The 27946-nt window shown below is 41.7% G+C and overlaps 1 protein-coding gene across 1 annotated transcript; it reads right to left on the minus strand.

Annotated features, from left to right (window-relative positions):
- Window positions 1–432: 432 nt before the first annotated feature.
- On the minus strand, window positions 433–18355 carry SLAMF8 (SLAM family member 8). The gene is made up of 5 exons (XM_043964103.1): window positions 18316–18355; window positions 8688–9008; window positions 4585–4890; window positions 3170–3277; window positions 433–1126 (listed from the first exon to the last, which is right to left on the minus strand). Exons 1-5 carry the CDS (start codon window positions 18353–18355, stop codon window positions 1062–1064), a joined length of 840 nt encoding a protein of 279 aa, XP_043820038.1. The 3' UTR covers window positions 433–1061.
- Between the last annotated feature and the right edge of the window lie 9591 nt (window positions 18356–27946).

Raw genomic sequence — 27946 nt, forward strand, 5'->3', positions numbered from 1 at the left:
ATTCAATTTTGGGAGTCCCCAGTTTTCTTTTTTGTGATGATTGATCTACAAAAGGCACCATGAGTACCTCTTTAAGTAGGTGTCAGGGTCAGAGGGAATGGTTGGCAGCAAAGTTATTGTTTATTCTGATTGCCTCTATTAGGTTCCTTTTAGGGGCCTGTTCATTGAAGCAAAGGGTCTTCAGGCTAGAATAGGGAATCATAGGATTGCAGAATACTCAAACTGAATGGCACCTGGAGAACTCATCTAGGCCAACCTCCTCATTTTATAGATGAATAAATTGAGGTCCAGAGAGGTGATGACTTGGCTAAAGTTACACGGCTAACCTTCCTCCCTTTAACTATTTTTTTTCTCCTATCTTCTTGGGAGAGGAAAAGTTAGGAGGATTAGGAAACATCAAGCAGCCTGGATGAAGTCCAGGGCTAGGGCTAAAGACACAAGGCAAGAAAAGGGGAACCACAGTTTCTCTTTTTATTTAAATGTCTATTGGCTCCACAGCCTTTGTTTTGGAGATCCTGTCTAATGTTTTCCAGGGCCTTGGAACCCTCTGTACATCAATCAATCAGCACCCACTTATTAAGCACTTATTAAGTGTGCCAAGCACTGTAGCAATGCCTCGGATGGCTGGTGTCAGTTTTGGTAGTGTCCATGGAGGTAATGTTCTAGGCATTAGGTATCTATAGGGTCGTTAGTTCCTATGCCCCACTTTCTGGGACTAGTTCTACAAAACTTTCTGCTTCTTCTGCCTCAACTTCCTCCTCACAGCAATAGGGAGGAAGACATTGATGGTGCTGTGCCACTTGGAAGGATGGTCCAACATCTTCCTCCCTTGAGAACCTGCTCCATTGGCCTGTGCTATAAAGGAATCCATAAGCTTTAGGAAGAGTTGCCCAGCACCAGTATCCCAGGAGCTGAAAGAGATTCTTGAGAGAGGTAAAGGTACTGGGGGTGGTTTATAAGTGCCGAGCCATTCCCCAGGGCACCACAGGCTAAGCGAGTACTCCAAGGATGATCCCAGAAGCCCTGGCTCGATGGTGTCACAAGTATTCTTGGCAGTTGAACTACACCAGTGGTGTCTCTGTCTCTATGGTCACTCTGTCAGGAGAGTTGTTTCTTCTCTTTTTTCCTGACAAGGAGTAAAAGAGAAAGCACAGAATTTGGTATAATTCATTTCAACAAACATTTACTAAATGCTCACTATGTGCCAAGTACCATGCTAGATGCTGATGATTTAGAAACAAAAATGAACGTATCTCTCACCCTTAAGGTGCTTCTGTGACTCAGGAAGAGAGAGTGAGGCTGACAACTTTGAACACTTCTGTCTCACTTAAATTCAATTCACGCACAAGTCAAGATATCTATCACCTTGTGATGTCATTGGTCCTCTTGGAAAATGAAAGACTAACAACAGCAACAATAAGGAGCTTATATTCTACTGGACAAGATACAACTAAAATGCTGTGTAAATCTCAGCCCCACTGGGCTAGGAAGACCCTCTCTGTGCCATTTGGCTCTCAGGGCAGCCTTTCCCTAAATCTCTCCCAAACTTCTGAATCGCTAGGGGATAGATTTCATAACTTTCCCTGCCCCACTGCCCCTGATCCTTAATATTTAGGAATGAAAAATTCATCTTAAAATCTAACTTCAGGGGACAGCTAGGTGGTACAGTGGATAAAGCACTGGCCATGGATTCAGGAGGACCTGAGTTCAAATGCGGCCTCAGACACTTGACACTTACTGTGTGATCCTGGGCAAGTCACTTAACCCCCATTGCCCTGCCCCCCCAAAAGATGTAAAAAAAATCTAACTTCAGTCTCTCCTGATACAAATTTATTCACATAAGGCGAACAGAATCGGAGCCAGAAATGACCATTGAGACCATTGTCTAACTTGGAAGTTGGTAACTTTTTGTTTATTTGTTGTGTTTTGTTTTTTTTTTTGCTGGGCAATGGGGGTAAAGTGACTTGCCCAAGGTCACACAGCTAGTAAATGTTAAGTGTCTAAGGCCGGATTTGAACTCAGGTACTCCTGAATCCCGGGCTGGTGTTTTATCAACTGCACCACCTAGCTGCCCCTGGTAACTTTTTGGATATCATGGACGCCTTGGGCAGTCTGTTGATGCTTTTGTCTTCCTCTTTCTCAAAATAGTGTTTTAAAATCCATAAAATCCATAGGACTTTAAAATAAATCAATTATGTTAAAATATAGTTTTCAAAATCTCAAAACCCAACAATTTTATGGCCCCAGAGGGTAAGAATCCATGACACCCTGCCTTCATTTTACAGATAGAGAAATGGAGACCTTGTGGTGATGTGTCCAAGTTAATGGGAGAGCTTGGATTAGAACCAGTGTCTCCCAATACCTAGCCCAGTGTTCTTTGAATGACATTATATAAATGTCACTCCAGGAGAAACTTGGTTTCTGTAGCCTTCACTGTATGCTGATGTGCTTTCATAATCCATATTTGGTGGGGATATAAATGGACTCAAAATGACTGCATCAGCCTTGCAAAGGATTTTCTAAGTTAGTTAAACCTCTGCGCAGTGTTAGCAGAGGCGTAAAATATATAGCCAAGGACATACATGACCAAAAAAGGAAGTAGGCAGGCCATGAAATTCAAGCGTGAGAGATAGCTGATGGATGGACAGTGTGAATGCCAAAATGGTGTCCATGATTTACTGCAAGAAACAGAGAAAGGTCTGCACCAGGCTGTTTCTCAACTCAGTTTGATTCCTCAAAGGAGAGATAAGGGAAAGGCAGAGATGAGAATTGCAAAGCACGAGGAAGCATGAATGGGCAGTGTGGTGCAGGAGGGAGAATACCATTTTGGGGGATCCAGTCCTGGCTCTAGTATTTAACTATCTGTCTGACCTTGGGCAAGGTCTAACGTTACGTCCCAGGGTCTCAGTTTTCTCATTTGTAAAATAATGGAGTTGGGCTAGATGATTTCTAAAGTCTCCTCTGGCTCTGATGATCTGTGCTGTTTTTATTCTATGCCAGGCTGACCCCTTCCTTCTAGTCTATAAATCCTGCCTCCCAACTGAGGAGGCTGCTTAGCATAACACATGCTATAGCTTTTTACAGACAAGAATACAAGTGGTTTCATCTCCGTGTCTTATCCCCTTCCCATCTCTTGTGCCCCTCCTGCAGGAACATCAAGGAATCTTACCTGAGCAGAGGGCACAGTGCCATACAGAGAGGACCCCAGCCAGCAGCAAGAGCAGGGAGATGGGCACTGCCACTAGCAGAATGTCTTTGTAGGATTTATCGCCTGGCCCTGGGGCAGAGGAAGTTAAGGGTCAAGGTCAGAGGTAGTCACTGAGTGCTTGAAGCTGCCCAACCTTCTGTGGGTCCAAATAAAGTGCCTTCTCTTTTCCTCACCCTTCTTATCACCCCATCTCCCTCCTATGCCTCTTCCCTTCTATCAGGAACCCTCTGTATCTATCAGGATGGGGATGAAAGAAGGGTCTCTGTTTCAAATGGTATAAGTAGTGTCACCAAGAGCTCACACCTCTGCACTTTCAGGTTTAGAGAGCTCCTTCTTCACAACCTCTCTGTGAGGCAGGGAGTATAGGTATTGCCCCTATTTTGCAGTAGGTCAAGTAGACTTGTAGGTGACTCCACTCCCATCAGAGCCAGGACTTATACTCAGGGCTTCTGACTCCCAAGTCAGTGAGTGCCGTTTCCACTATGCCGTGCCAACCCTTAAAAATATGTGCTAGCGTGCATTCTGCACTTTAGCACCTGTCCACACATGGTGTTCACACTCCCATAAACTCAAGAGCAAAGTACCAACTTGTCACAAGGCCACTTAATATAGTGGAGGAAGCCTGGGAAACCTGTTTTTAGGGCTCAGGCCAAGGCAGTAGAGGCTAGGAGAGTGAGGGGCCAGGCTCTAGGGCAGAGTTCACCTCCTACAACATAAACCCTCATAGAGAACTCAAAACTGTTCTCAACTCTTAACTTCTCTGTTATGGGGCTTATGGTGGAAAGAACCTGAATCTGGAGTCAGGTCCTGGGGTTAGGTCTTGTAACTAGCTTTGTGACCCTCAATGAATCACTTAATTTTTCTCTGCCCTGACAATTTCTGTCATTTGCAAACCAGAACGTTTAGTGAGAACCTCTCCCTCATTGTGTGGATGAAGGAAAAACTTTCAAGCGCTATGAAAATATGTACTATTATTATGCCTAAGGGACCTTATTAAACCAAGGTCAATTACACTGTGGGGGAAAACCCTCCCTCCCCTACCCACCCCAATGTTTTTATCCAGGTGAAGCCAAATTAAAAAGATCATTAAAAATAAGGTTATAAGGACCAAGGAGTTATAAAAGGGAAGCCAGGCGGGGGTGGATGTAAAAGAAAGGACAATTTCACCTCTTGGCCTTGACAAGGCTGATCAGTATACTTGTGGAAACCTCTTTAGAGAGTTGTGGGTTTGTTTGTATTTTTTTAGCCTCAGGTTGCTGTCCACTTCCTTCTCCCTACTCTTCCCCCTCCCCCCTCTCCCAAAGTCATTGACTATTAGACTGAGTGAAGCCTTCACAGGTTGGGACCCAAAAGATTGGTCTGACCATATAGCATACCAGTTTTCTGGGAGCAACTTTCCCAGGGGGTGACAGCCACAGAGTCCCAGCTGACAGGGTTGGACACAGTGCAGGAGTAGACAGTATCCTCATCTCCTGGCCCCAGGGAAATCCTCAGCACCTGACTATCTATGAAGAGGCCCTGTTGGGGGTCCCCATGCTCAGCTGCACCCTCTCGCTGCCAGCTGTAAGTCACTTCGCTGCTATTGGGAACTACACAGGATAGGAAGACTTGGCAGATCTTGGGTGGCTGGGTACCACCTGCTACAGCAATGAAAACTTGCACTGTGGGTCTGGAAACAGCTTCTGGGAACAAAACACACAACACAGAGCTAAGATAATTACACTGGAAACAGTCATGTAGAGTGGACTTTGTGACTTAGATTGTGTCCCCCCTTTTCCCAGCTAAGACCTACTGCACCAGAGGATATACAAGGAAAGAAGGAAGGAAGGAAAGAAGGAAGGAAAAAGCATTTCTTAAGCACCTACTATGTACCAGTCAGGAGGACCTGGGTTTCAATCCTTCCCCCTCACACACTGAGGTTCTGCAATCCCAGGCAAGTGATTAAGCCTCTTGGAGCTCTAGGCAACTCTGTGAGGCTAAGTTGATGCTGACTTGCATAAGTAGAAAGAATATCCTCACCAGACAATTCCCTACACCACTGAAGTCATGGACTTAGCTTCCCTGTGTGCCGTTCAAATTTACCTTTATCTAAGCTTTGAGCCTTTCACAACCAACCCTATGAATATGCAGTGAAACATGGAGTTCATAGAATGCTAGATTTGGAGTTTTTCTTTTTTTCCCCTCAGGGCAATGAGGGTTAAGTGACTTGCCCAGGGTCACACAGCCAGTCTGTGTCAAGTGTCTAAGGCTGGATTTGAACTCAGGTCCTCCTGAATCCAGGGCCAGTGCTTTATCCACTGTGCCACCTAGCTGCCCCAGAATGCTAGATTTGGAGCTGGCAGGGGCCTCATAGTTCACTCAGCCTAACCCCATCATGTTACAGAAAAGGAAATGAAAGCCTAAGGAAGTTAAGTGTCTTGTTCAAGGTCCCACAGAACTAAGCTTCAGAAGTTGGATTTGAACTTAGGTCCTCTGACTCCAGAGCCAGGGTCTTTTCCACTTTACCCTACTGCCTTCCATGGTTCAAATATTATTACCTACTGTCATTTCTGATGCTTACTACCTGTGTCAAGGGCATCGAGGTGGCTCAGTGGATAGAGTTTAGGGCCCAGAGTTGAGAAGATGTGAGTTCAAATCTGGCCTCAGACATTTATTAGCTGTGTGACCCTGGGCAAGTCACTTTACCCTGTTTGCCTCAGTTTCCTTATGTGAAAAATGAGTTGGAGAAGGAAATGGCAAAACCACTGAGTATCTTTGCCAAGAAAACCTCAAATGGGGTCAGGAAGAGTGAGACACAACTGAAAATGGCTAAACAATGATACCTGTATTAATGTGGGCAGGTCACTTATTCTTTCTGGAACTCAGTTTCCTCATCTGTAAGATGGGTTGACGTTGGGTGATGTCATGACTTGCAGTAAATTGGATTTAAATGAGGGAGGGCTGTGCAAGGTCACCAATCTCACTCTCTCCTCCAGAGCCATCAGGGTCCAGTGGCAAGATACATATCAGGATGACTGGAGAGGGCCCCGGATGTTTAAGGCAATTGGGGTTAAGTGATTTGCCCAGGGTCACACAGTTAGTATGTGTCTGAGGTCAAATTTGAACTCAGGTCCTCCCAACTTCAGGACCAATGTTCTATCCACTGTGCCCTCTAGCTGCCCCAGGGAGATGGGTTGTACTACCTGGATTCTATTGTCCCTTCTGGCTTTAGATCTATGACCTATGACCTTATGATCTCCATTTTGTAGAGTGGGTAATTGGGGCTTAGAGAAATTAAGTAACTTGTCAGCAATCACATTCTGACTCCAAATCCTGTATTCAGACCACTGTACCAAAACTGTCTAGCACTTATTAGCTGTGTGAGCCTGTTAGCTAATAAATATTTATCAAGCAACTACTATGTGCTAGGCACTGTCCCCTTCATTTCCCCTCTTTTAACCTCAGCTTCCTCTTCTTTAAATGGAGATAACTCTACCTACCTAAAAACTATATCAATGTGAGCTAATAAAAAGAGTGTGTAGAGATCCTCTTTAAAAATTTATGGGAAGGGGCAGATAGATAACACAGTAGATAAAGCACTAGCCCTGGATTCAGGAGGACCTGAGTTAAAATCCAGCCTCAGACACTTGATACTTACTAGCTGTGCGACCCTGGGCAAGTCACTTTAACCCTCATTACCCTGCCCCCCCCAAAAAAAAAAGAAAAGAAAAGAAAAGTTTATGGTAAAAGGTAAAGAATAACACCAGGGGGAGCAGTAGGAATCTGCTTGAGTAGAGAAAGTATCCCCTGGACTTGGAGTCAGAAAGACCTGAGTTCAAGAGTTGGCTCAGATATTTATTAGTTGGGTGACCCTGGGCAAGTCACTTGATTTCTCTCATCCCAATTTCCTCATCTGTAATATTATGGATTTGCCTATAATGTCTCTTCTAGCTCTAAATCTAAGATCCTTTGCGGATATCAAAGAGAGAGAACAAATTGCTTTTAAACACTTCAAGGACTTAAGAAATGCCCACTGAAATTCAGACAATTAAGAAGCTAATTATAAATCATTGTTATCTAATCATTAAGCAGATCCACTAGGGACTCCACTGGGCAGCCTTGCAGGCTGAGTTCTAGCGACTGAGTATTTGAAAGTAATGAAAAAGATTTATTTGAGTACACCAATTCAGATGTTTCTTGTGATGAGTTTTCATCCTTCTCCCATCTGTTTTCATCCTGAACCCCCAATGAGAGAATCTAAATCTGAAAAAGTTTTCTGGCACCATTGATTGTGGATCATTCGTGTCTCTTCTTACCCTCCTTACAGGATAACTGAGATCTGAGTTTGTATGAAAGACAAGTCACTTGTTCTTCATTACCAGCATTTGTGTCTCTCAGGCAAGGTTGGAAAATTTTGCCTCTTGTCAGATACCATCCATCAAAGCTTTTGAGTTCCATGCGGGCTTATCCCAAAATAAATACCAATGAGCCACAAGGGAGAGAATTTTCTAGGAATAGGAATATATTATTTACATAAAGAAATATTAAAAAGTGCCTATCAGCTGCTGCTGAAAGATGCTCTGTACTTCTTGAGACAGGAGTTATGAGCTCAGGGGGCAGGAGGAAATCAACATTCTCACCCATGGCTACCATATGGATTTGTTTTGTTTGACTATGCTTATTTGTTACCAAAAATAAATAAATAAATAAGCTTTTCTTCATATCCTCTTAGCATCTAGACTGCTACATAGTGATTAATAAATGCCTGTTGACTGACTGCTATCTTCCTGCATTGCTTATCCCTTGTCCCTATCCTCCAGCTTAGGTGAGACTTGAAAGTTCTGGGCTCATTTTCTTTCTCTCTCCAACTGAAGTAGAAGCATCCAAGAAGCTGTAGGGATGGGATGGGAGGTAGAGCTAGGGAAGAAGGGCATGAAGAATGAGAGTCTGGGGAGGAAGTACTAAAGGCAGGGAGGGAGGTGTTTCAAGAAAACAGACTCTCATCTGAGTTTCTGAAGGACAATTGTATATGTGACAGTGAACAGCCTGTTCAGAGGGAGGCTGGAACTGGAACTTAGAAATTTCTATCCCTTCTGCTTAATAATAACAATAACAATAACAATAGCAACAGCAATAGCAACTATGGTGATGATAATGATAATAATATCAACAATGATATTGATAAAATAGTTATAATTAGTAATAATAAAATTTATCTAGGGCTTTAAAGGATTATTATGAATAAAATTAGGTTTAATTAAAAATTCTGATTTAATTAATAAAATATGGGGTTTATTATGAATATTTATTATTAAAGTTTCTATTAGCATTTCCAGTACTTAGCACAGAACCTGGAATACAATAGGCACTTAATAAATGCTTGTCAACTAACCAGAAATCACTATACATCTCATTTGACCCTCACAACAATGCTTTGAGGTATTAGCCCCAGACAGGGGGTGACGGATGGTGGCCAGGGCCAATGGTAGGCTCTACTTACCATACACTGTGAGCTGTATGCTGTGGCTTTCAATCCGGCCCCTGGTGTCCACCAGCAGCAGTGAGAAGTTGCCACTATCCCCTTGTTCCAGAGGTTGGATCTCCAGGCTGAGGTTGCCATGCAGCTGGGCCCTGCCCAGGAATCGTGAGTCATACAGGATCTCCGGTGCTCCACGGAAGAATGTGGCCACAAGCTTCTCTGAGGGCCATAGGGACCTCCAGATAGCATCACGGACTCGGAAACCAGGGGGCACGTCTGCCTCCAGCAACGCAGAGCCCCCCACAAGTCCCTGCACCTGGGCCCAGACAGCTGGGAGTAACACTGGAGTGAAGAACAACATGATCAAGTTGGGATGTGTCCCTCCCCCTTCCTTAGCATCATGAAACCTTGGAGTGGAAGGAATCTTGGAAATCAACAGTCAAACTTTCCCTTCTGGGGCAGCTAGATGGCACAGTGGATAGAGCAGTGGCCCTGGAGTCAGGAGTACCTGAGTTCAAATCCGGCCTCAGACACTTAACACTTACTACCTGTGTGACCTTGGGCAAGTCACTTAACCCCAATTGCCTCACTAAAAAAAACCCAACCCCCCCCCCCCCCCCAAAAAAAAAAACCCTTTTCCTTCCCCCCATTTTACAAGAACACTTTGGGCCAGAGGTATTGTGACTTGTCCATAGTCACATACCATACAGGTGTCAGAGCTAGGCCTTAAACTCAGGTCTTCTGATTCTAAATACAGTGCTTTTGATTTTTGGATTTCACTACAGCACAGGTGACTTTATTTTAGGCCAGGATGAGACGTAGCTTTGATTTCAAGAAATAATAATAGATAATAATAGATAGATGATAGATAGCACTTACTTAAGTAAGCAAAAAGAGCTTTGCAAATATTGTTTAATTTAATCCTCATAATAACCCTGGGAGGTAGGTGCTGTTATTAACCCCCTTTAAAAGATGAGGATACTGAGGCACACAGAAGTTAAGTGACTTTCTCAAGGTCATATAGCCAATAAGTGTCTGAGACAGAATTTGAATTCAGGTCTTTCTGATTCCAGGTCTGTTGCTCTATCCATAGAGGCACAATGATAGATTGATGATGATGGTGGTGATGATAATGATAGAAATAATTATAATAAATAGCCAGCATTTATGTAGCACTTTTAGGTTTGTTTGCAAAGCATTTTATATTTGTTAAAGTCAGCTGATCCTCAGCACAACCCTTTGAAGCAGGTGCAATTATCATGTTCATTTTTCCCATGAGAAAATTGAAGATGAGAAAGGTTAAGAGACTTACCCAGGGGTCCCATATCAAGTAAGGCTTCCAACACAGGTCTTCCTAAATTCAGCGCTCAATCCACTGTGCCACCTACCTGACTGATAGAATATAATCTGTCCCCTACCAGAAAAACAAATTTGCGTTTTTTTATTCCAAAGACCATCTCTCTGTACCTTATGTGAGTGTTTACAGATTATAGCAGTTAATATTGCCAAGAAGGGAAGAGTCTTATATTAATGAATGAATTTCATTTACTAAGCACTAACCGTGTGCCGAAAGTCTGTACTAAATGCTCAGGATTTAAACAGAAAAAAACAAAAAAAATGAGGCAGTCCCTAATGTTAGTGACATTGGCATGGAGTGTTGACAGCAAAGGATAGTGGGGACCAGACTGGCTGTTTGTCCTGGTTGTGTTCTGAATGGCAGGACTACTAGCCACGTTTTTGTAGCCCTCTGTGGTTTTTGTACCTTTTCCCCCATCCTCACCAAGCCTGAGAGCTCTTGCCTCTGTTAGTTGAATTTTCAATCAGGTTCACAGTGAAGGGGTCTACCCAGTTCAAGTAACTCCTTTCTGAGATTCCTCCAGACTCATGATGGTCAGTGACCACCCATCTGGCTCAAAGTTAGAGAACTGTGGGGTTCCCCATACTTAGGAGACCAGGCCCCTGGGCTATGTCCAGGGTCTCAGACTGCTCAATCCAATTTAACAAACATTGATTAGAGGCCTACTATGTGATTAAGGCAGAGAGATATGACATCTACCCTGCTCTTAATTAGTTGTTGAAGGGGGTAGGAGAAGGTAAGAAGGGAATATTACAACTATGATACTGCAATTGATTTCCTTTGTGACCTTGGGCAAAGGACTTCTCTTTCTGCCCCTCAGTTCCCTTATCTATAAAATGAAGGAGTTAGATTAGATAATTCCTAAGGTGCCCTCCAGCTTTACATTTCTAATAATCCTCTAAGGGATTAGGCAGTGAATAAAACGACAACATTCCAGATTGGCCAAATTTGAAGGAAAATTAGATTATTGTGTCATAGGTCATCTAGTCCAACCCCTTTGTTTTGCAGGTGATGAAACTGAGGTCTATAGAAGTGAAATGAAAGACCCAGGATTTGCTTCCAGACGCTCAGACTGTGAATCCATTCTTCTATGACATATGTAAGCCACATTACTTCTTGGTTGTATGTATAGGTGCATGAGTATGTGTGTATGAGAATATGAGCATGAGCTTGAGTGTATGAGTATGTGTTGTGAGTGTGTGTATTGTTTGTTTGTGTGTGTGTGTGTGTGTGTGTGTGTGTGTATGTGAATGTGTATGTGCTTGGAGCCCGTGTCTTTGAGAGGCAGCTAAGAACCCTAGTGGAAAGAGCCCCTGGCCAGTAGTCAGGATAGACATGAGTTCAAATCTAGCCTCTAACACTTACTAGTTGTGGTGACCCTGAGGAGGTAATTTAATCTGTTTGCCTCAGTTTCCAGTTTCCCCATTGTACTTCTCAGGGTAGTTGTGAGGATCAAATGAGATAATAGATATAAATAACTTTGCAAACTTTAAAGTGCTATACAAATGCCAGTCTTTATTATCTACCTCTAGTCACCAGGGCAGGTGATAACTTCATTCCCTGGGTCTTCTACTACAGTCCTGTTGAGCTTGACCAATGTTTATAAAGCAAAACAGGGCTATGCTGTAGGCGCACACTATTAAATTTAATCTGCATTATGAACTCTTGTTAAGTCCAGACAATCAATAAAACAAGCCCTGATTTATAGTGCTTTCTATTTCTGAGGTGTAAATGTTCACACTGAAAATTGATCAGTCTCTTGGCCAGCTGTTTGGAGCTGCCTCCAGCATACCCCTGCCACTATTGGAAGTTAAAGAGAGAGATGTTAGAGCCCCAAACCAGAAATTTGAAAGTTTGGAAGACAGAACAATAAGGAAGCTGTTTCTTCCTTCAAGTCTTCCAAGGGGGGGACCTTCCTGGTGCAGTGGCCAGTCCTTTTTGGCACACATCTTTATTCTTCTTTCAGGAAGCAAGCAGCCAACCAGGAGTCTCTAGGGGCATGTGCTATTTAGCAAGAGGCAGGCACATATGTCACAAGAAGTGACCAGATATCTGCTTGGCCCATTTGCACTCCTCCTCCCCCAGTGCCCCTAAATTTTATAGTGTCCAAGAAGCCAACTGAGAACTTCTGGTCAAACATGCTCTTTAGCAAGAAACCAGTGCATGTATCCATCCCCACACTCTACAGCTGTGCCTGTTATACCTGCAAAATGAGATCACTGGACAAGACATCTTTTCTAGCTCTAAATCCTATGATAAAGGTTTAAGATGTGAGTCCTTTCAGGAAGTATTTGCATTTTTGCAAAGGAATTTTGGCTTTAAGAACAGAAATATCTTACCTTCCTTCGGGGAGTGAATAAAAGCTTGGCAGGCAATCCCTGAAAGATTGCCAACCTCTAATCTAAACCCTTCTGGAACCCAGTTTTATTTTCTAGCTGGTGCCATTGCCTGAGATAACAAGTGCTGTAAATATGCCAACTGAGTTCCAAGGGCACACTAGATCATCTGGGGATCACAGGATTTAGCATTGGAAAGGGATTTATGATTACTCGGTCTAACCCATTTATTTTGCAAATAAAGAAACTGAGGCCCGGAGAAGGCCCAAGATCATGTCATTTTATTCTTCCTTAAACTCTCTTTTCTCAGATTTCAAGGGTTCCTGTTTGTTATGGAATGTATTGAGCACATCTATGTTCACTCTTAGCAGTCAATCATCTCTCTTCTTAGCTCTTATCTTTCCACAGTGAGGAGTCCTAATCTATTGGTCCCTGGCTAAAAGCAAATGGAAGTTATATTGTCTAAGTAAACATCAACTGTCCATGAGCAGAGGCAGGAAACCAGTCTAAATTAACCATTTGCCATGGATAAACTACAGAGTGGATGTGTCATATGTGAATAATTGAGAATTGATTAGTACCATCAATTCTATCATCTCCTGTTTCTCAAGTCTTGACTCTCACCGTAGGTTGTCTGATTTCAGCAATAATGTATCCTCCTCTCTTCCACATTCCCAATCTTAAAAACTCATTCCATTGGTGTTTTATTTTTAGAAAAAATAAATGAATGTTAAAGATAAATATGATTTTTTAAAAAAATATTAAATATGGCACAATGGAAAGAATGATGGATTTGGAATAGTAGAAACTGAGTTCAAAGTCTAGTTTTTCACTAATTATCTGTATATCTCTAGGTAAGTCACTTAATTTTCCAGGTTTCTATTTCCTTATCTGTAAAAGACTGCATATATACTCAGGCTAGATCAACTACATGGTCTCTAAGGTCCCAACTATCTCAAAATCTATGCTCCTGTGATTTCATGAGAAAAAACAAACATCCTGGCTTTGGAAGGGAGATGCATTTGTGATCATTGAAAATATTGAGGAAAAAAAAAAAGAAAATACTGAGGGTTTCCTCCTCTGATGAGACAAGATAGAAGTGCTGGAATATATTTCCATTAACCACCATTTTGTCGAGGTGGGCAACTCCCTCCACCAATGAAGTTTTTGACGACCCTTCTGTGACTCAAGAGTCACTTTGGTCCAAGTGAGTCATGACCATCGATTAAACTTCTCTGAACATAGCCAGAGTGGGTTCACAGATGGCACGCATATAGGCAATAGCTAGGCACATTTCCAAAGCCTTTCCATCTATCAGGAGCTGCCAAAGTTTCTGCTCCATTGCCTTGGACTTCAACCTCGAAGGGTTATATACCTCATGGGTATTGAAGCAGGACTTTATGGGGAGAGTTGGAATATAGGAAAATTTAAAAGGAAAAACGTTTACTCAACAAAATGGAATAGCATAAAAATGAAAAGGAAAGCAACAGGGTATCCAAAATACACGAAGAACTAACAAATACAAATAAGAGGTCAACAATCAGATCCCCTTTGATGAGTGATCAAAAGAGATGAATGGACAGTTTATAAGTGAGGGAAAATAGGCATTAGCAAATGATTTTCCTCTAGTGGACAGAATGATGTCCTAGACTGCAGGAAGACCTAGGTTTAAATCCTACCTTTGACACTTGCTAGCTGTTTGACCCTGGGCAAATCACTTAATTTTTATGAGCTTTAGTTTCCTCATCTGTTAAATGAAGGAATTGGACTTGGTGGCTTTAATGTTCCTTCCAGCTCTAAAGTTATTATCTTTTGAGTCTATGAATTATTCTGTTATTATGAATTCTTCTTCTTCTTCTTCTTCTAAGGCCTTCATGGTGCTGAGGTTAGGACTCTGGGTCCTTTAAACTTATGCCAGTGGGTCCCAAACTCAGGAAGATGCTACCAAATTGGAAATGCTTACAGTATGAGTCTGGTGACAGGCTATTTGTCATCCAAGGACCAACCTCAATGAGTTCAGGAAGGTTCATTACCAGAAAGTGGGGGAAATGAGGGTCAATAAACACAAGAAGATTGTCTACTGATGTGTGGCTGGTTACCCATATGGAGAAAAGCACAGATGTTGTGAAACACTTGAAGAAGGTGATGTAATAGCAATTCATATTTGTATAGTATTTAAGGTAAACAAAACATTTTATTCTTTCCAAAGTTATTTTCACGCATTATATCATTGTTCCTCAAAGTCACTCTGTGATCACTGATACTATAAATTAGTTTGAGCAAACTCTAGCATGTTAATGATATGGAAGTGCATGTCCCAAAGAGTATGTGAATCAGAATCTTAGCTACAAAATCTCTAAATGTAGAAGGCAATGTAAAGATTATTGAATCCAATCTCTTTATTTAAGCATGAACAAACAGACCCAAAGTGGAGAAGACACTTTTCTAAGTTCACACATCTAAGATTAAGTTGGAAAAAACTCCCACCAACCAATAGGGCAAGCAGGTGCAAGTAGGTCTTGTGCAGTTACAAATCTGGACCCTTGGAGCTTATTAAGAGTTTGGATTTGATACCCAACACACAAAAAATCTGAAGTCTGAGGATCTAAGTTTGAAACCCAGGCCAGGTTTTAGCTGTGTGATCTTGGGCAAGTTATTTTAATACTATGAGTCTCAGTTTCCTGTAAAATCTTTTCCAGCTCTAAGTCTATGATACTTTGAGCTTTAGTGGGGAACTCCCAGCATAAGAACTCTTTCCACCAAATTGCAATCTAGGAACTTACCTAGGCCTCTTATCTAAATACTGCTTCTAAACAAGCCATTATAAACTATGTTAAAACAACACATTTGAAAAGATTTCTTTAAGGAGAACTTAGAAACATGTCAATAGTTCCTTTTTCTCTGTAAAGTTGTGTAAATTCTGATTATGTTAAAGAAGGAACTCTATAATAAACACCATGATCAAGTTCTGGTCCCCTGGAGACAAAAGAGGAACTGGGGGCGGGGGTGGTCACTAATCATTTGGATTGTCCAAGCTTCCCAAACACTGAAGTTTTTGGTTAAGAAGGCCAGTCTTATGCTGTCGGTGTCACCCTACAGGAAACTAGCAAACCTAGCTGGCCAGAAGTGACTTCTTTACCCTTTCATAGAAACCTACCTCTCTCCCCAATGAGGCAGTTGGGTATCACAGTGAATAGACCTGGAATAGGACTTGGAATCAGAAAGACATGAGTTCAAACCCTACCTCAGATACTTAATAGCTGTGTGGACTGGGAAAGTCATTTAACCTCCGTTTGCCTCAATGTCTTCAACTGTAAGATGGAGATAATATGACCATTTACATCTCAGGGTTGTTGTGAAGATCAAATGAGAAAGATAATCTTTCTGAGGTGCTTTGCACAGTGCCTGGCAAATAGTAGGCACTATATAAATGTTAGCTATTATTACTACTATCAATACACATAGTTGCTCAAACCTTTTATTACTTTGTGACTATAGACAAAGGTGTTAGATACACAGAGCAGAGCAAAGAGTAGCTGCCGAATGATGTTCATTGAGTCAATTACATGTTGGCCAAGAGAAGCCAAGATAGAAGATTCCACACTGGGCCTTAAAGTTCACAGATGACATACTTAACCTTCCTTTCACAACAACCTTATGAAGTTGGTAGCACAAGTTGTTAATACATTCATTTTACAGAACAGGTTCAGGGAGTGAAGTTACCTATAATAGCATAGTTCATGTCCTGAGCTGACACTCAAACACTGGATTCCTACCAGTGGTCTTAGACTGTAGCATTTCTCATACCACTTAGTGGTCAAAATAGATAGTACACTGGACTTGGAATCAAGAAGACCTGAGTTCAAATCCTGATTCAGACTCTTATTAGCTGAGTAAGTCACTTAAGTTATGGTAAGTCACTTAACTTCTCTGATCTTCAGTTTTCCCATCTGGAAAAGTGAGGGTGTTAGTCTTGATGTTTTCCAAGGCCCCTTTATGATTTGAAAGTGGAGCCAGAGGACCTACCTTGAAATTTTGACTCTGTTATTTACACCATTGACCTAGTATTGTTTAGGGGAAGAGGGTATTGGATGTGGACTTAGGAAGAAGTAGATTCAAATTCCATCTCAACTCTTTATATTAGCTCTGGGACCTGACAGTCACTTAATCTCTCTGTCTCTCAATTTCTTTTCTTGTAAAATGAGGAGGTTGGGTTTAATGATCTCCTTATCTGCAAATGAAGGAATTTTAATCCAACAAATATTTATTAAGAGTCTACCATGTCTACCAAAACACTATATTAGGATCTGGGAATAAAAAAGACCCCCAAATTAAATAGTGTCTGACCACAAGGAGATTGTATTTTATTGTGGGAGTGGAGGGAATACAATATGTATAGAGATAACTAAGTGCAAAATATGAACCAAGCAATATAAAGTTAGAACAGAAGGTGGCTAGGCGGCGTAGTGGATAGAGTGCTGGACCCGGAGTCAGAAAGTCTTGAGTTCAAATCCTGGCTCAAATCCTTGCCAGCTTTGTGACCCTGGAAAAGTCATTTAATTATTGTTTGCCTCAGTTTCCTCATCTATAAGCTGGGGATAAAAATACTACTTACAAGTTGTGAGGAACAAATAAGATAATGTTTTCAAAGTGCTTTGCAAGCCTTAAAATGCTAGTTTTGATTGTTATTATTTATCATCATTATTATTTGTAAGTGATTAAATTTGAACTGTGATTTGAAAGAAGCCCTACAATAATGAATGTTGCAGACACAGGGGACCAGGAACAGAGAGTGCATGAAGTGCAGTAATGTGAAATAAGATTAAAGAAGGTAGGTGGGAGCCAAACTGTGGAGGGTTTTAAATTCCAGCCAGTTTGTGGATTTTGCATTTTATTCCAGATGCAATAAAGAGTCATGAATATTTTTAGTATGGGGTGACCTGGTCAGATCAATGTCTTAGGAATATCAATTTGACAGCTGTGGGCAAAGAGTATATTGGAGTAGGGAGTTGCTAAGAAGCAGGGAGACCAATTAGAAGGCTATTGGAATAGTCAGGGCAAGAGATAAGGGTATGAACCAGGGTAAAGGCTGTGTGAGTGGAGATAAGCAGACAGATTGTGAGAGATTTGGAAGAGGAATGGAGAAAACTTGGTAATTGATTGGATGTGGTAGGTGAAGGAGAGGAAATGAGTCAAAGATAAAGCCAAGGTTATGAACAGGAATGACTGAAAAAAAAAATGGAAGCACCTTTTATAGAAAGGAAAAAAAGATGGAGGACAGGTGGGCTTGGGGGAAAGAATAATGAACCACCTGAGATCTTGAGCCTTGGGGGTCAGAGGTGCTAGAGAGCCAGGACAGGAGGATACCTACAGCCTTCAACAGAATTTTTGTTTTTGCCTGGGAAGATGGGGTTGAAAAGGTAATCCCTTCCAACTTGAAATGATGCATTCTACACACACTTCTTGGACCAACACAGAAATCACTCAAAAGGAAGGCTATACCTTCTTTCCCCTTCTAGGCAAATACCCCTTTACCCCCTGGGGGAGGTTTTACCTTTCCCTCCAAACTGTCTTTAGAAATAAAGTATTTTGAGCCATCCAGATGTGCCTAGTTCTCTCACATCATCTCTACCCAAGAGTCACCATGATGTCCTATTGCCACTGACCCCCAAAAGTGCTCTTTCAACTTTAGTTCTTCCTGGTACCCTCTCCTGTCCCCCATAACTCTCCATTAGTGTTTTTTCTTAGTGCTACCTTGCAATTAAACCATGATAACATCTTGGCTTTGGTGGTTCTCCCCCATCTTCCTTTGGCCTTTATTGGCCCTTCAGATGCAAACTCACAATGAATCATGGTTTGCCCAGACCTGGCTGGTGGAAAGACCTATAGTCAGATGGAGATCCAGCTCCCTGGTCAGTCCTCTTGATCCCTCTCCCTACCCCCAAACTCCCCCTACCTTCCCAGAGAAGGAGACTTTGAAGTGTCCACGAAGCCATCTTGCTCCAAGGTGGGTGAAGAAAGGACCCAGGGAATGAGTGTGCATGCATGTGTGTGTGTGTGTGTGTGTGTAGTGGAAACCATTCAATAAGAAACCAACCAATTGGAAACTGGAACATCCTAGGCTAAGAGGATGTGGGGAACCTCACTGTGTCCAGTAATGGAAAACCCCATCCCAAGAAGGAGGAATCTTGACTCAGAACAAGATGCCCTGAAAACACCCCCCCCCCCCAATAAAGTAGAAGTTGGCTCAGGCCAGAGTGGACTATTTTAAGAACAGATTCTTATAAATCAGCCCCTTTCAGATGCTCCTATTCTGCTAATGCAACCATGACAATTTCCTGGGCACGTTATTGGGAAACAAAATTGTTCATCTCTTTACCATTCATTTCCTGAAACAACATTTTTAAAGTGGCTACTCAGTGCTAGTCAGTAGTAAGAGGAGAGGAAAGCCGACTTCAAGGGGGTAAAAAGGAATGGCTAGGAAGGAAGACCTGGTAGACAGTTTTTTTTTTTTCTAGAAGGTTATCAGTGAAGAGAAGGAGAGAGACAGGCTTCAAGGGCCAAAGGTGTGTTTGCAGGCTGATACGAAGGAGCCAGTGGCGGCTGAGTGATCAAAGACTGATGATACAGGAGGGAGGGGCTGCCTGCCTGCCTGCCTGCCTGCCTGCCTGATGGAGCAAGGTTTGGAAGGGGTGACCCAGCTAGTGAAAGAGAAGGGTTAACTCTGCGGTTGGTCCTCCAAAGCCTTCTAATCACTAGTACACAGCACTGCTCATTACCCAGCCACAGGGGGGAGTTCACTCAGGTAAATTAGTTGTGGAGTTCAAAGGGGCCACTCCCAGCACTCCCTAATTAAGACAGCAGCTTGCAGCCGGAGCTTCCAGCTCCCAGCTCTCTATTCCTCAGGGCTTTTTGGGGAAGCTAAGTGTCTGCTACAAATGCAAGCTCAGTAGCTCCATCTGCCACCCACAACAGACTGGCTGCAGTTAAAAAAGACTTTTTTAGAACAAACTGATGCACAGAGGCTGGAGGAGGGGAGGAAATCTTTGTAAACAGACTGCTTTGACCACCCTCCTGGGCCACGTCCTCCCATTAACCCTTTCTTGCCTTGGTTTTTAGGATTTAGAGTAGTGAGGGACTCGTGATCACCTAGTTCAACTTCCTCTCTTAATAGAAGGGGAAATAGAGGCCTAGGGAGGGGAAATGACTTGCTCTAGTGATCAGGCAAGCAAAGTCAAGATTCAAACCCAAGTCTCATGGTGTGAAGTATAACACTAGGTACACGCTTGTAGTCTTATTTACCAGTCCTTTAGAAACACCAATTGGAGGGGCAGCTAGGTGGCACAGTGGATAAAACACCAGCCCTAGAGTCAGGAGGACCTGAGTTCAAATCCAGCCTCAGACACTTAACACTTACTAGCTGTGTGACCCTGGGCAAGTCCCTTAACCCTCATTGCCCCACAAACAAACAAGCGAGAAAAGAAACACCAATTGGACTTATACCCAGTGGAATGATGGTAAATGTTTAATAACCTCCTCTGAAAAAAAAATGGACAGCTTTCAAGTTTAATTTTCATTATTAACAATTTATCTATCACTTTTTGAAGTCTAGAAAAAACAACCCACACTCAAAAAAACAATCTATTGAGCCCCAATTTGTGATGTTTGCTGATTTCTGAGGTATAAATGCACACACTAAAAATTTAACATTCAGCTCTAGATAACCAGCTGGCTCCAGTAGACGCCCCCCCTCCTTTATACCTCTCAATGAGTACAATCAAACTTTATTAATCAATATATACAAATGATACAATTATTATCCTCCTTAAGGAAAAACCACCAAACTGCTTCTTAGAGGTCCTAGAAAGAGTTTTGTACTGATGCTTAGCTGGGGACTATGTGTTTCCCTCCATGGCCAGTGTCCAGCAGGTGTCTATTAATCAGCACTGCCCTGAAAGAATTCTAACAGCTGAGTCTCAAGTTTGGGGGAACAAAGGTACTTGTCCCTGGAGCAGGCTGAATGCTTGGGGCTCAAGTGGGTTTCTTATAGTTCTAGCAATGGGTGTTCCTAATTTGTTTGCCACATAATTTGATTGTCTAGTTTATTATATAAGTCCTTTTTAATATTTTTGCATCAATGATATTGTTATGGGAGAAATAGCTTCTCTCTGGGTTCATGTGGTAGGCAACTGCTGCCAAAATATATTTAACACAATATAAAAATTATAGAGGTAAAAACCTAGGTTTTATTATTATACTCAAGCATAGGTTCAGACTTCAGAGAAAACAATAAACCTGAACAACCATTGGAATTCTAACAAGTCCTCTTATAGACAAAATTACATCAGAGGGACAGAGAAATAATTCTTTTACATATTGCAATCTTGTACATTCCTCTTAGGCCATAAAAGTTCAAGAAAAGCTAGATCTATAATCCTATGCTTTCTTCAATGTCATAAAAGTTGAATAAACTTGGTTAAACAGAGTCATAATCTCATACATAAACAAACCTATTTAAACAGACTCCATAGGTAAACTAAGTTAGATTAAACTACATTTAGAGGGCTCACAAATAAAGGCTGATTGAAGGGGAGATTTACATGTTGAAAGAGTCAGGGACAGTTAAAAATCTTCCTCTGGCTCCTCATCTAAGGAATGTTTAAGGTATTAGGTAAATTTTCACATCTCATGGGACACATTTTGGTCAGATGAGGTTAATATTAACAGAAGATAGGCTTTCAGTTTACCAAAAGTTCTATGAGGGATAAAAGGAAATTGAAACCCTAAAATTCCCTTTACAATATGTCCTATCAGAAGATCCACATGTGTTTATTAATGTTTTTTTACTGGATCATATGACCCAAATTCTCATCTTGTTATTGAAAAACAACCTATATGCACAAAAACATTTTTGTGGTGGCAAAGAATTGGAAATTAAGGGGATGATCAGTTGGGAATGGGATTCCCTAATTGGGGAATGGCTGAACAAAATGTGGTATATGATTATGATTGGAATGCAATTGTGCTATAAGAAATGATAAAGGTGATGGTTTCAGAAAAAGCCTGGGAAGACATATATGAACTGATACAAAGTAAAGTGAGCAGAACTAGGTCAACTTTGTACACAGTAACAGCAATATTGTAAAGATGATCAACTGTGAAAGACTTAGCTATGCATAACAATTCCAAAGAACTCATGATGAAAAATTCTAACCACCCACAGAGATGAACTCTGCATGGAGTTTGAATTGAAGCATATTTTTTTACTTAATTTTTCTTGATTTTTTTTGCAACATGGCTAATGTAGAAATATTGTGCATTACTTCATATCATAACAGATATAGTATTTCTTGCCTTCTCGTTGGGGTGGAAGGAGAGATTTTAAAACTGAAAATAAAAAGAAAAAAGAAAAAATTTATAGGAAAGCAACTTAAAAAACAACTCAATCACAAAATGAAGATTTAAAACAAAATAAAAAAGACTTAAAACTTAGTTAAATTGACAAACTTATTTATACTCTCTTGGTTTTTTGTTGTTGTTGGGCAATGAGGGTTAAGTGACTTGCCCAGGGTCACACAGCTAGTTAAGTGTCAAGTGTCTGACGCCGGATTTGAACTCAGGTCCTCCTGAATCCAAGGCCGGTGCTTTATCCACTGTACCACCTAGCTGCCCCTATACTCTCTTAATAAGTTAATAAAACTTAGTGTCACTACAAGGTACTGTCCACTATACCAGTCCGTCAATAAATATTTATTGAGCCTGCTTACTATGTTCAGGTCATGATGCTCAGCACAGGGATGCAAAAGCACTGCACCCTTTCCCTACTTTTGAGGAGCTCATGCTATAGGACAATTGAGGACTGAGAAAAAACTAGAAAAAAATCCTGAGTGCTACTGCACAGCAAGTGAAGAGCAGAGCAGTCCTCATCACCTTTCTGGGAGTATCTGGAGGGACACAGCAGATAGAGAAGGGGAGAGGCAAGATGAAATAATTTGGGTTGCCTTGGCTTTTATCCTGGGTATGTGCCTCCTGGTTGTGGTAGCTAGTACAAAAGAAAAGAGGAGAGGGACAGGTAGGTGGCGCAGTGGATAAAACACTGGCCCTGGAGTCAGGAGGACCCGAGTTCAAATCCAGCCTCAGACACTTGACACTTACTACCTGTGTGACCCTGGGCAAGTCATTTAAACCCCATTGCCCCACCCCCCCCCAAAAAAAAGAAAGAAAGAAACAAAAAGAAAAGAGGAGAGTGGTAGGGGCAGGGAGAAAGGGGGAGAGGCAAAAACAAACAACCTGGTTTGAAGGACTGGACTGGGTTGGTCTCTGAGAACTCAATTCAAAAGTGTGTGTAAGGAGAGGAGGGGGCAGGGCAAGTTGTGTAGCCCAATGCATCCTCTGCTTCAAGGGACTTTCTCTTCTCAAAATCAGCTGCCATTGGCTCTGACTTTTGAAAACTACATTGAGAGAGGAATAGAATCTGGGACTAAGTTCTTTGTATCAAACCCTGGTCCAGTACCCACCTGAGGTAATGTGTTCATTCCTGTGTAATGTTCCTGCAGTAAATTCTTTCAGTAAACTGTTCATTCCACAGTTTAGGAAGGACATTGATAAACTAGCTAACAGAGGAGGGCAACTAGAGCAACTAAAAGACCTCACAAATGTGACACATGAAGACATGTTGAAAGGGCTGGAAATATTTAACTTAGAAAAAATAAGACTTAGGGGTGATGGGACAGCTCTCCTCAAATATTTGAAAAACTATTTGAGGAAGAGGGAATTAAATTTTTGGCTCCAGAGGGGAGAATGGGTAGAAGCTGCAAAGAGATAACTTTTGTGCTTGATGTCAGGAAAAATTTCCTAACAATTAGAACCATCCAGATGATGAATTTGGAGGTCTTCAAGCAGAGGTATGTTGCTGAGGGCATCCTTGTTTAGACGTGGGTTGAACTACATTAGATGGCCTCCAAGATGCCTCTCAATCCTGAGATGCTATGATTCTATGACCTGTACCTTAAGGGTTCATATGACAGGTCTCTAGGCACCAACTGGATACTGTTATTAGCACTTCCCAGCATAAAGGTAATTGTCTAAACACCACATTAAATTAAAGCTTCTTTGAGCACAGAAAGCAGACAGCTCTCCAGCCATGTCAAATGCATCTGAGAGCACCAGAAGGATGAGAAAGAATAAGCAGGTTTTTGGGCAGAAGGTGGGTGACCACTTGCTGGGATGTCGTGAACAGAGGTGCTTCAGGCTGAAGAGATGGGTTGGAATGGATGACCTCTGAGGGTTGTTTACAATTCTAAGGTCTAGAGTCTAGCTTCTATGAGATAATTGGGTGAGGCCTGTAGGAACTGAACCTGTTCTGATGGAAGGGAGGTAGTGTAATAGCTTAGAGGAGAGAATGGAAACAATAGAGTTGAGTTATAAAGTTTACTTATGAAAAACTAGAGAAAGGGAGGTGCTCTGTCATTGACAAATGGCAATAACTAGAGTTGAATGAAGGTCTTTTTTTGTTTTTTCTTTTTTTCTTTGTAGGGCAATGGGGGTCAAGTGACTTGTCCAGGGTCACACAGCTAGTGTCAAGTGTCTGAGGTTGGATTTGAACTCAGGTACTCCTGAATCTAGGGCCAGTGCTTTATCCACTGCACCACCTAGCTGCCCCAAATGAAGGTCTTTTTAAAGAAAGGGTCATAGGATCTAGGTCCAGAAAGAGGATCCAAGAAGTCATCTTGTCCAAATCCTCCATTCCACAGATGAGAAATCTCAGGTCTTTTGTCTCTGGTTCATTTTTTTTTTTCTCTCCCCTACTATTAGCACCAAAAACCTTCTATGGAAAAAAGTGATCCATTTTCAAGCGTGTCTCCCACCTGATGTTCTTGCCTCTATTCTCCCTCCTTTTCTCACCTGTCACATAGGGAGCTAGGTAGCACAGTGAGTTAAACTTGGAGTGTGTCTGACCTGGAGTCAGGAAGACCTGAGTTCAAACCCTGCTTTAGTTACTCCTTAGCTGTGTGACCCTGGGCAAGTCACTTAACCATTCTGAGCTTCAGTTTCCTTATCTGTAAAATGGAGATAATGATAGTATTCACCTCATGGCCTTGTTATGAGGATCAAATGAGATAACGAAGAAGAGAATAAGCATTTATATAGCGCTCTTATGTGCCAGGCACTGAGCTAAGCACTTTGCAAATATCAGCTTACCATCTGATAAACTATGTACAGTGTTTTGCAAACCTTGAAATGTTATATAACAGCTAGTTATTATTTTTATAATCTTCTACATAGATCTAACCATCTTATTCCCTTGACCAAAAACCTTTATGGGCCCCCCTTATATTTAGGATAAAACATAAACTCCTCAGCCTGGCTAAATTTTAGCCACCAGTCTAATCTGATTCCAACCTACTTTTTGGACTTATTCAACATAATTCTCCTTCTCACACTCTATGTCTCAGCAAACTGGGTTATGAGATGTTCAGGGTCTCCTCCTGTCCTTTCCCATTTGTATTTGCAGCTGCAGTTCCCAGCAACATCTGTGGAAATTCTTTTCTTTTTTCAAAGTCAGTATCAGGTGTCTGTTCCTTCTTAGAGATGTAGGACCATGCAGTCAATAAAGAGGCTAGATTTAGGGTCTCGGAAGACATGGGTCACACCTCTAAAACATCAGCTGTCTGACTACAGATGAGTCACTCTTAGCTTGTTTCCTCATCTGTAAAATGAGGAATTGTACTAGATGTCCTTAAAGGTCCTTCTTGCTCTGAATACATCATCTCTGAAGCCTTGTCTGAATTGCTCAGCTCATCACTTCCCCATCAACATTTACTAGATCTTTCCTTTCCCCCCATTGAATACCTTACCTTACATCATAACTACCTATTCAGAAATTATATTTCCACCTATTAGATTGCAAATTTCTTGAAGGCAGGGTTTGTGTCATAACCATCTTTTTACCCTGATACCTCATAACAGTGGCTAACACATGATAGGTGCTTAATACATGTTTATTGATGGGAAGAGGAAAGGGAATAAGCATTCATTAAGTGCCTACTATGTGCCAGGTACTGTGTTAAGAACTTTACAAATATCATCATATTTGATCCTTACAACAACCCTACGAGGAAGGAACTTCTGTTGTCCCTACTTTAAAGTTGAGAAAACTGAGACAAACAGAGGTGAAGAAACTTGGCCAGGGTGACACGGTTAATAAGTATCCATGATTGGATGTGGACTCAGGTCTTCCTGACTTTAGGACCAATGTTCTATCTGTCCTACCTACCTGCCTGTGTGACAGATAGATTAGAAGGGACAAGAAGGGATGACGTCTAGAGTATAGGAGAGGTTTGATTTTGAGGGTGAGAGACTTTTCTCATTGACCTGAAGGAAGGAGAAGTGGGGACATATTGAGGTGAAAGGAGTACAGCTGGAAAAGCTCATTCCTGCCTGACCCTCTCCAGCTGCTTATCTATCCATCCAATAAGTACCCACTGACAGCACCTCTCATGTTCCTAGCACTAAGCCTATGGGGAAAACAGAGTTCAGTAAGACCCCATGTAGGGATGGAGATACATGAAAGGTGTAAATATCTGACGGTTCCAACGTTCATTTTTCATTCATGGCCATAGAATCAGTGATCACAGAGTGTGAAGGACAGAGTTATTTTAACAGATAATTATTTCCCCAAAATTGGAAATAAAAGTTCTAGCAAAGCTGCAAGTAATAATAAGAATACGAATGGTGTGCCTGCTCTCTCTTTGCTCCAGGATGAATGAGAAATATGCTTCATTGCTGTTGCCTGTAACTAAATTGTAATTCCCCTGTGGGCAAGAACTGAGCCTGTCATTCCATCTTGCTCCATGCTTCTGTGACAGCAGGTGCTCAGTGAGAGAGATCATAGAAGGGTAGGCAAAAGCTGGGTTTCTGAAATACCCGGGGTGGCCACAAGGGGCTAGCCCTGAGGATACTCGGTCTCATTTTTTAGGCAGGGCTCAACAAAACAGCTCCCTAGCTGTCTCTGAAGAGAGACAATGTGCTGACATCACCAAAGGACAATGGCAGCCCAGCAGCATCCCATATTGTAGGAGCCGTTTCTGTGCTTCATGTATAATTTCTGCTCACACATATCCCAAGTGTGTCCCCTTTGTGCATATTTTCCAGCCTGTGTGTTCTCTTCATATGTGTCACCTATTTGTGTCCCTTGGTCACAGGTGTTTTCTATGTCATGTGTGTGACCCTTATCTCCCAGAAGAGTCATCTTTAACTCTTCTTTCTCCCTTATCCTTACATTCAATCTAGTGCCAAGAAATATTGATTCTAGGTCTTCCATGTTTCTCACATACAAATATACCATTCTCCTTTACGTCTTCTATTCTTACATGGGTTATTTTAATAGTCTCTTGACTGGTTTCCCTGCCTCTGGACTCTTTCTTCCAGTTTGTCCTTGGCGCTGCTAATGGAATAATTGTCTTAATGTATAGATGTAATCATGACATCTTTCCTCCCCTGCTCAAAAACCTTCAGTGGCTTCCTCTCATCTGCTTAGTAAAAGATACATTTCTTAGCTGCATTGTCAATGCCAACTGATTTTAACCCATTTTCCAGCCTCATTTTATACTACTCTGACTCTTCTTCTCTGTGTGAGCCCAGACAATTGGTTAACCTTAATATAGAGAATGGGTGGTGGGAGGGTCACTAGTTTATATCTGAGATTTCTTGTAGCACTAACTACTTTGATGAAACTATCCTTCACAAAATAATGGAATTTGAGAGTGGAAAGGGACACCAGCAACCAAACTCATAACTCCTCATTATAATGTACCCCACAAGTGGTTGTCCAGCTTCTGTTTGAAGATCTTCAAGGAGGGGACCCCCTCACACATTTCTTGAGCCAGTCCAATGGAGGCAGCCCATTCCATAGCAATCTATATGGTTTATTTCCTATTCTGTGTCCCTTTCTCAGGACCTTTGTGAGTGCTGTCCCCTTCAATATATCTACCTACTAAGATTTTTCCTTTCCTTTGAGGTCCAGCTCAGGTATCACCTCCTTTATCATCTCAACTAGATGGGATTCCCCTTTCCTTGAAACTTCTTGCCTCAGACTTCTCTTAAGCATTTATTGTTCAGTTATTTTTTAGTTGTGTCTGACTCTTTGTGACCCCATTTGGGATTTTCTTGGCAAAGACACTGGAGTGGTTTTCCATTTCCTTCTCCAGCTCATTTTACAGATGAGGAACCTGAGGCAAACTGGGTTAAGTGACTTACCAGAGGTCACACAGCTAGTAAATGTCTGAGGCCAGATTTGAATTCAGGAAGATAAGTCTTCCTGATTCCAGACTTCGTGCTCTGTCTACTGTACCACCTAGCTGCCCAATCTTAAGCACTAATCATAATGAACTAAACTAATCATAGTTTAATTTCTATTATGCTTATTTTTACACAAGTCTTACTCTCTTACCAAATTATAAACTCCTAGAGGGCTGGTCCCGTGTCCTATTTATCTTTATACTCTCAGCACATACAGAGTGTAGCACTAGTCAAATTATGCTGAATTGAGACAAGTTTATGATGTTGTAAAGGTTATGCTTATATCC

Source organism: Dromiciops gliroides, chromosome 4 (genome assembly GCF_019393635.1).
Source record: "Dromiciops gliroides isolate mDroGli1 chromosome 4, mDroGli1.pri, whole genome shotgun sequence".
Taxonomy (NCBI): Eukaryota; Metazoa; Chordata; class Mammalia; order Microbiotheria; family Microbiotheriidae; genus Dromiciops; species Dromiciops gliroides.

Coding starts and splice junctions, on each gene's coding strand:
- SLAMF8 (XM_043964103.1), bottom strand. CDS start 18,355: ATGGCTTCGTGGACACTTCAAAGTCTCCTTCTCTGGGAAG. Junction 9,009..18,315: donor AAGTCTCCTTCTCTGGGAAG/GTAGGGGGAGTT, acceptor TCTTCACTCCAG/TGTTACTCCCAGCTGTCTGG. Junction 4,891..8,687: donor CATACAGCTCACAGTGTATG/GTAAGTAGAGCC, acceptor TTTTGTTCCCAG/AAGCTGTTTCCAGACCCACA.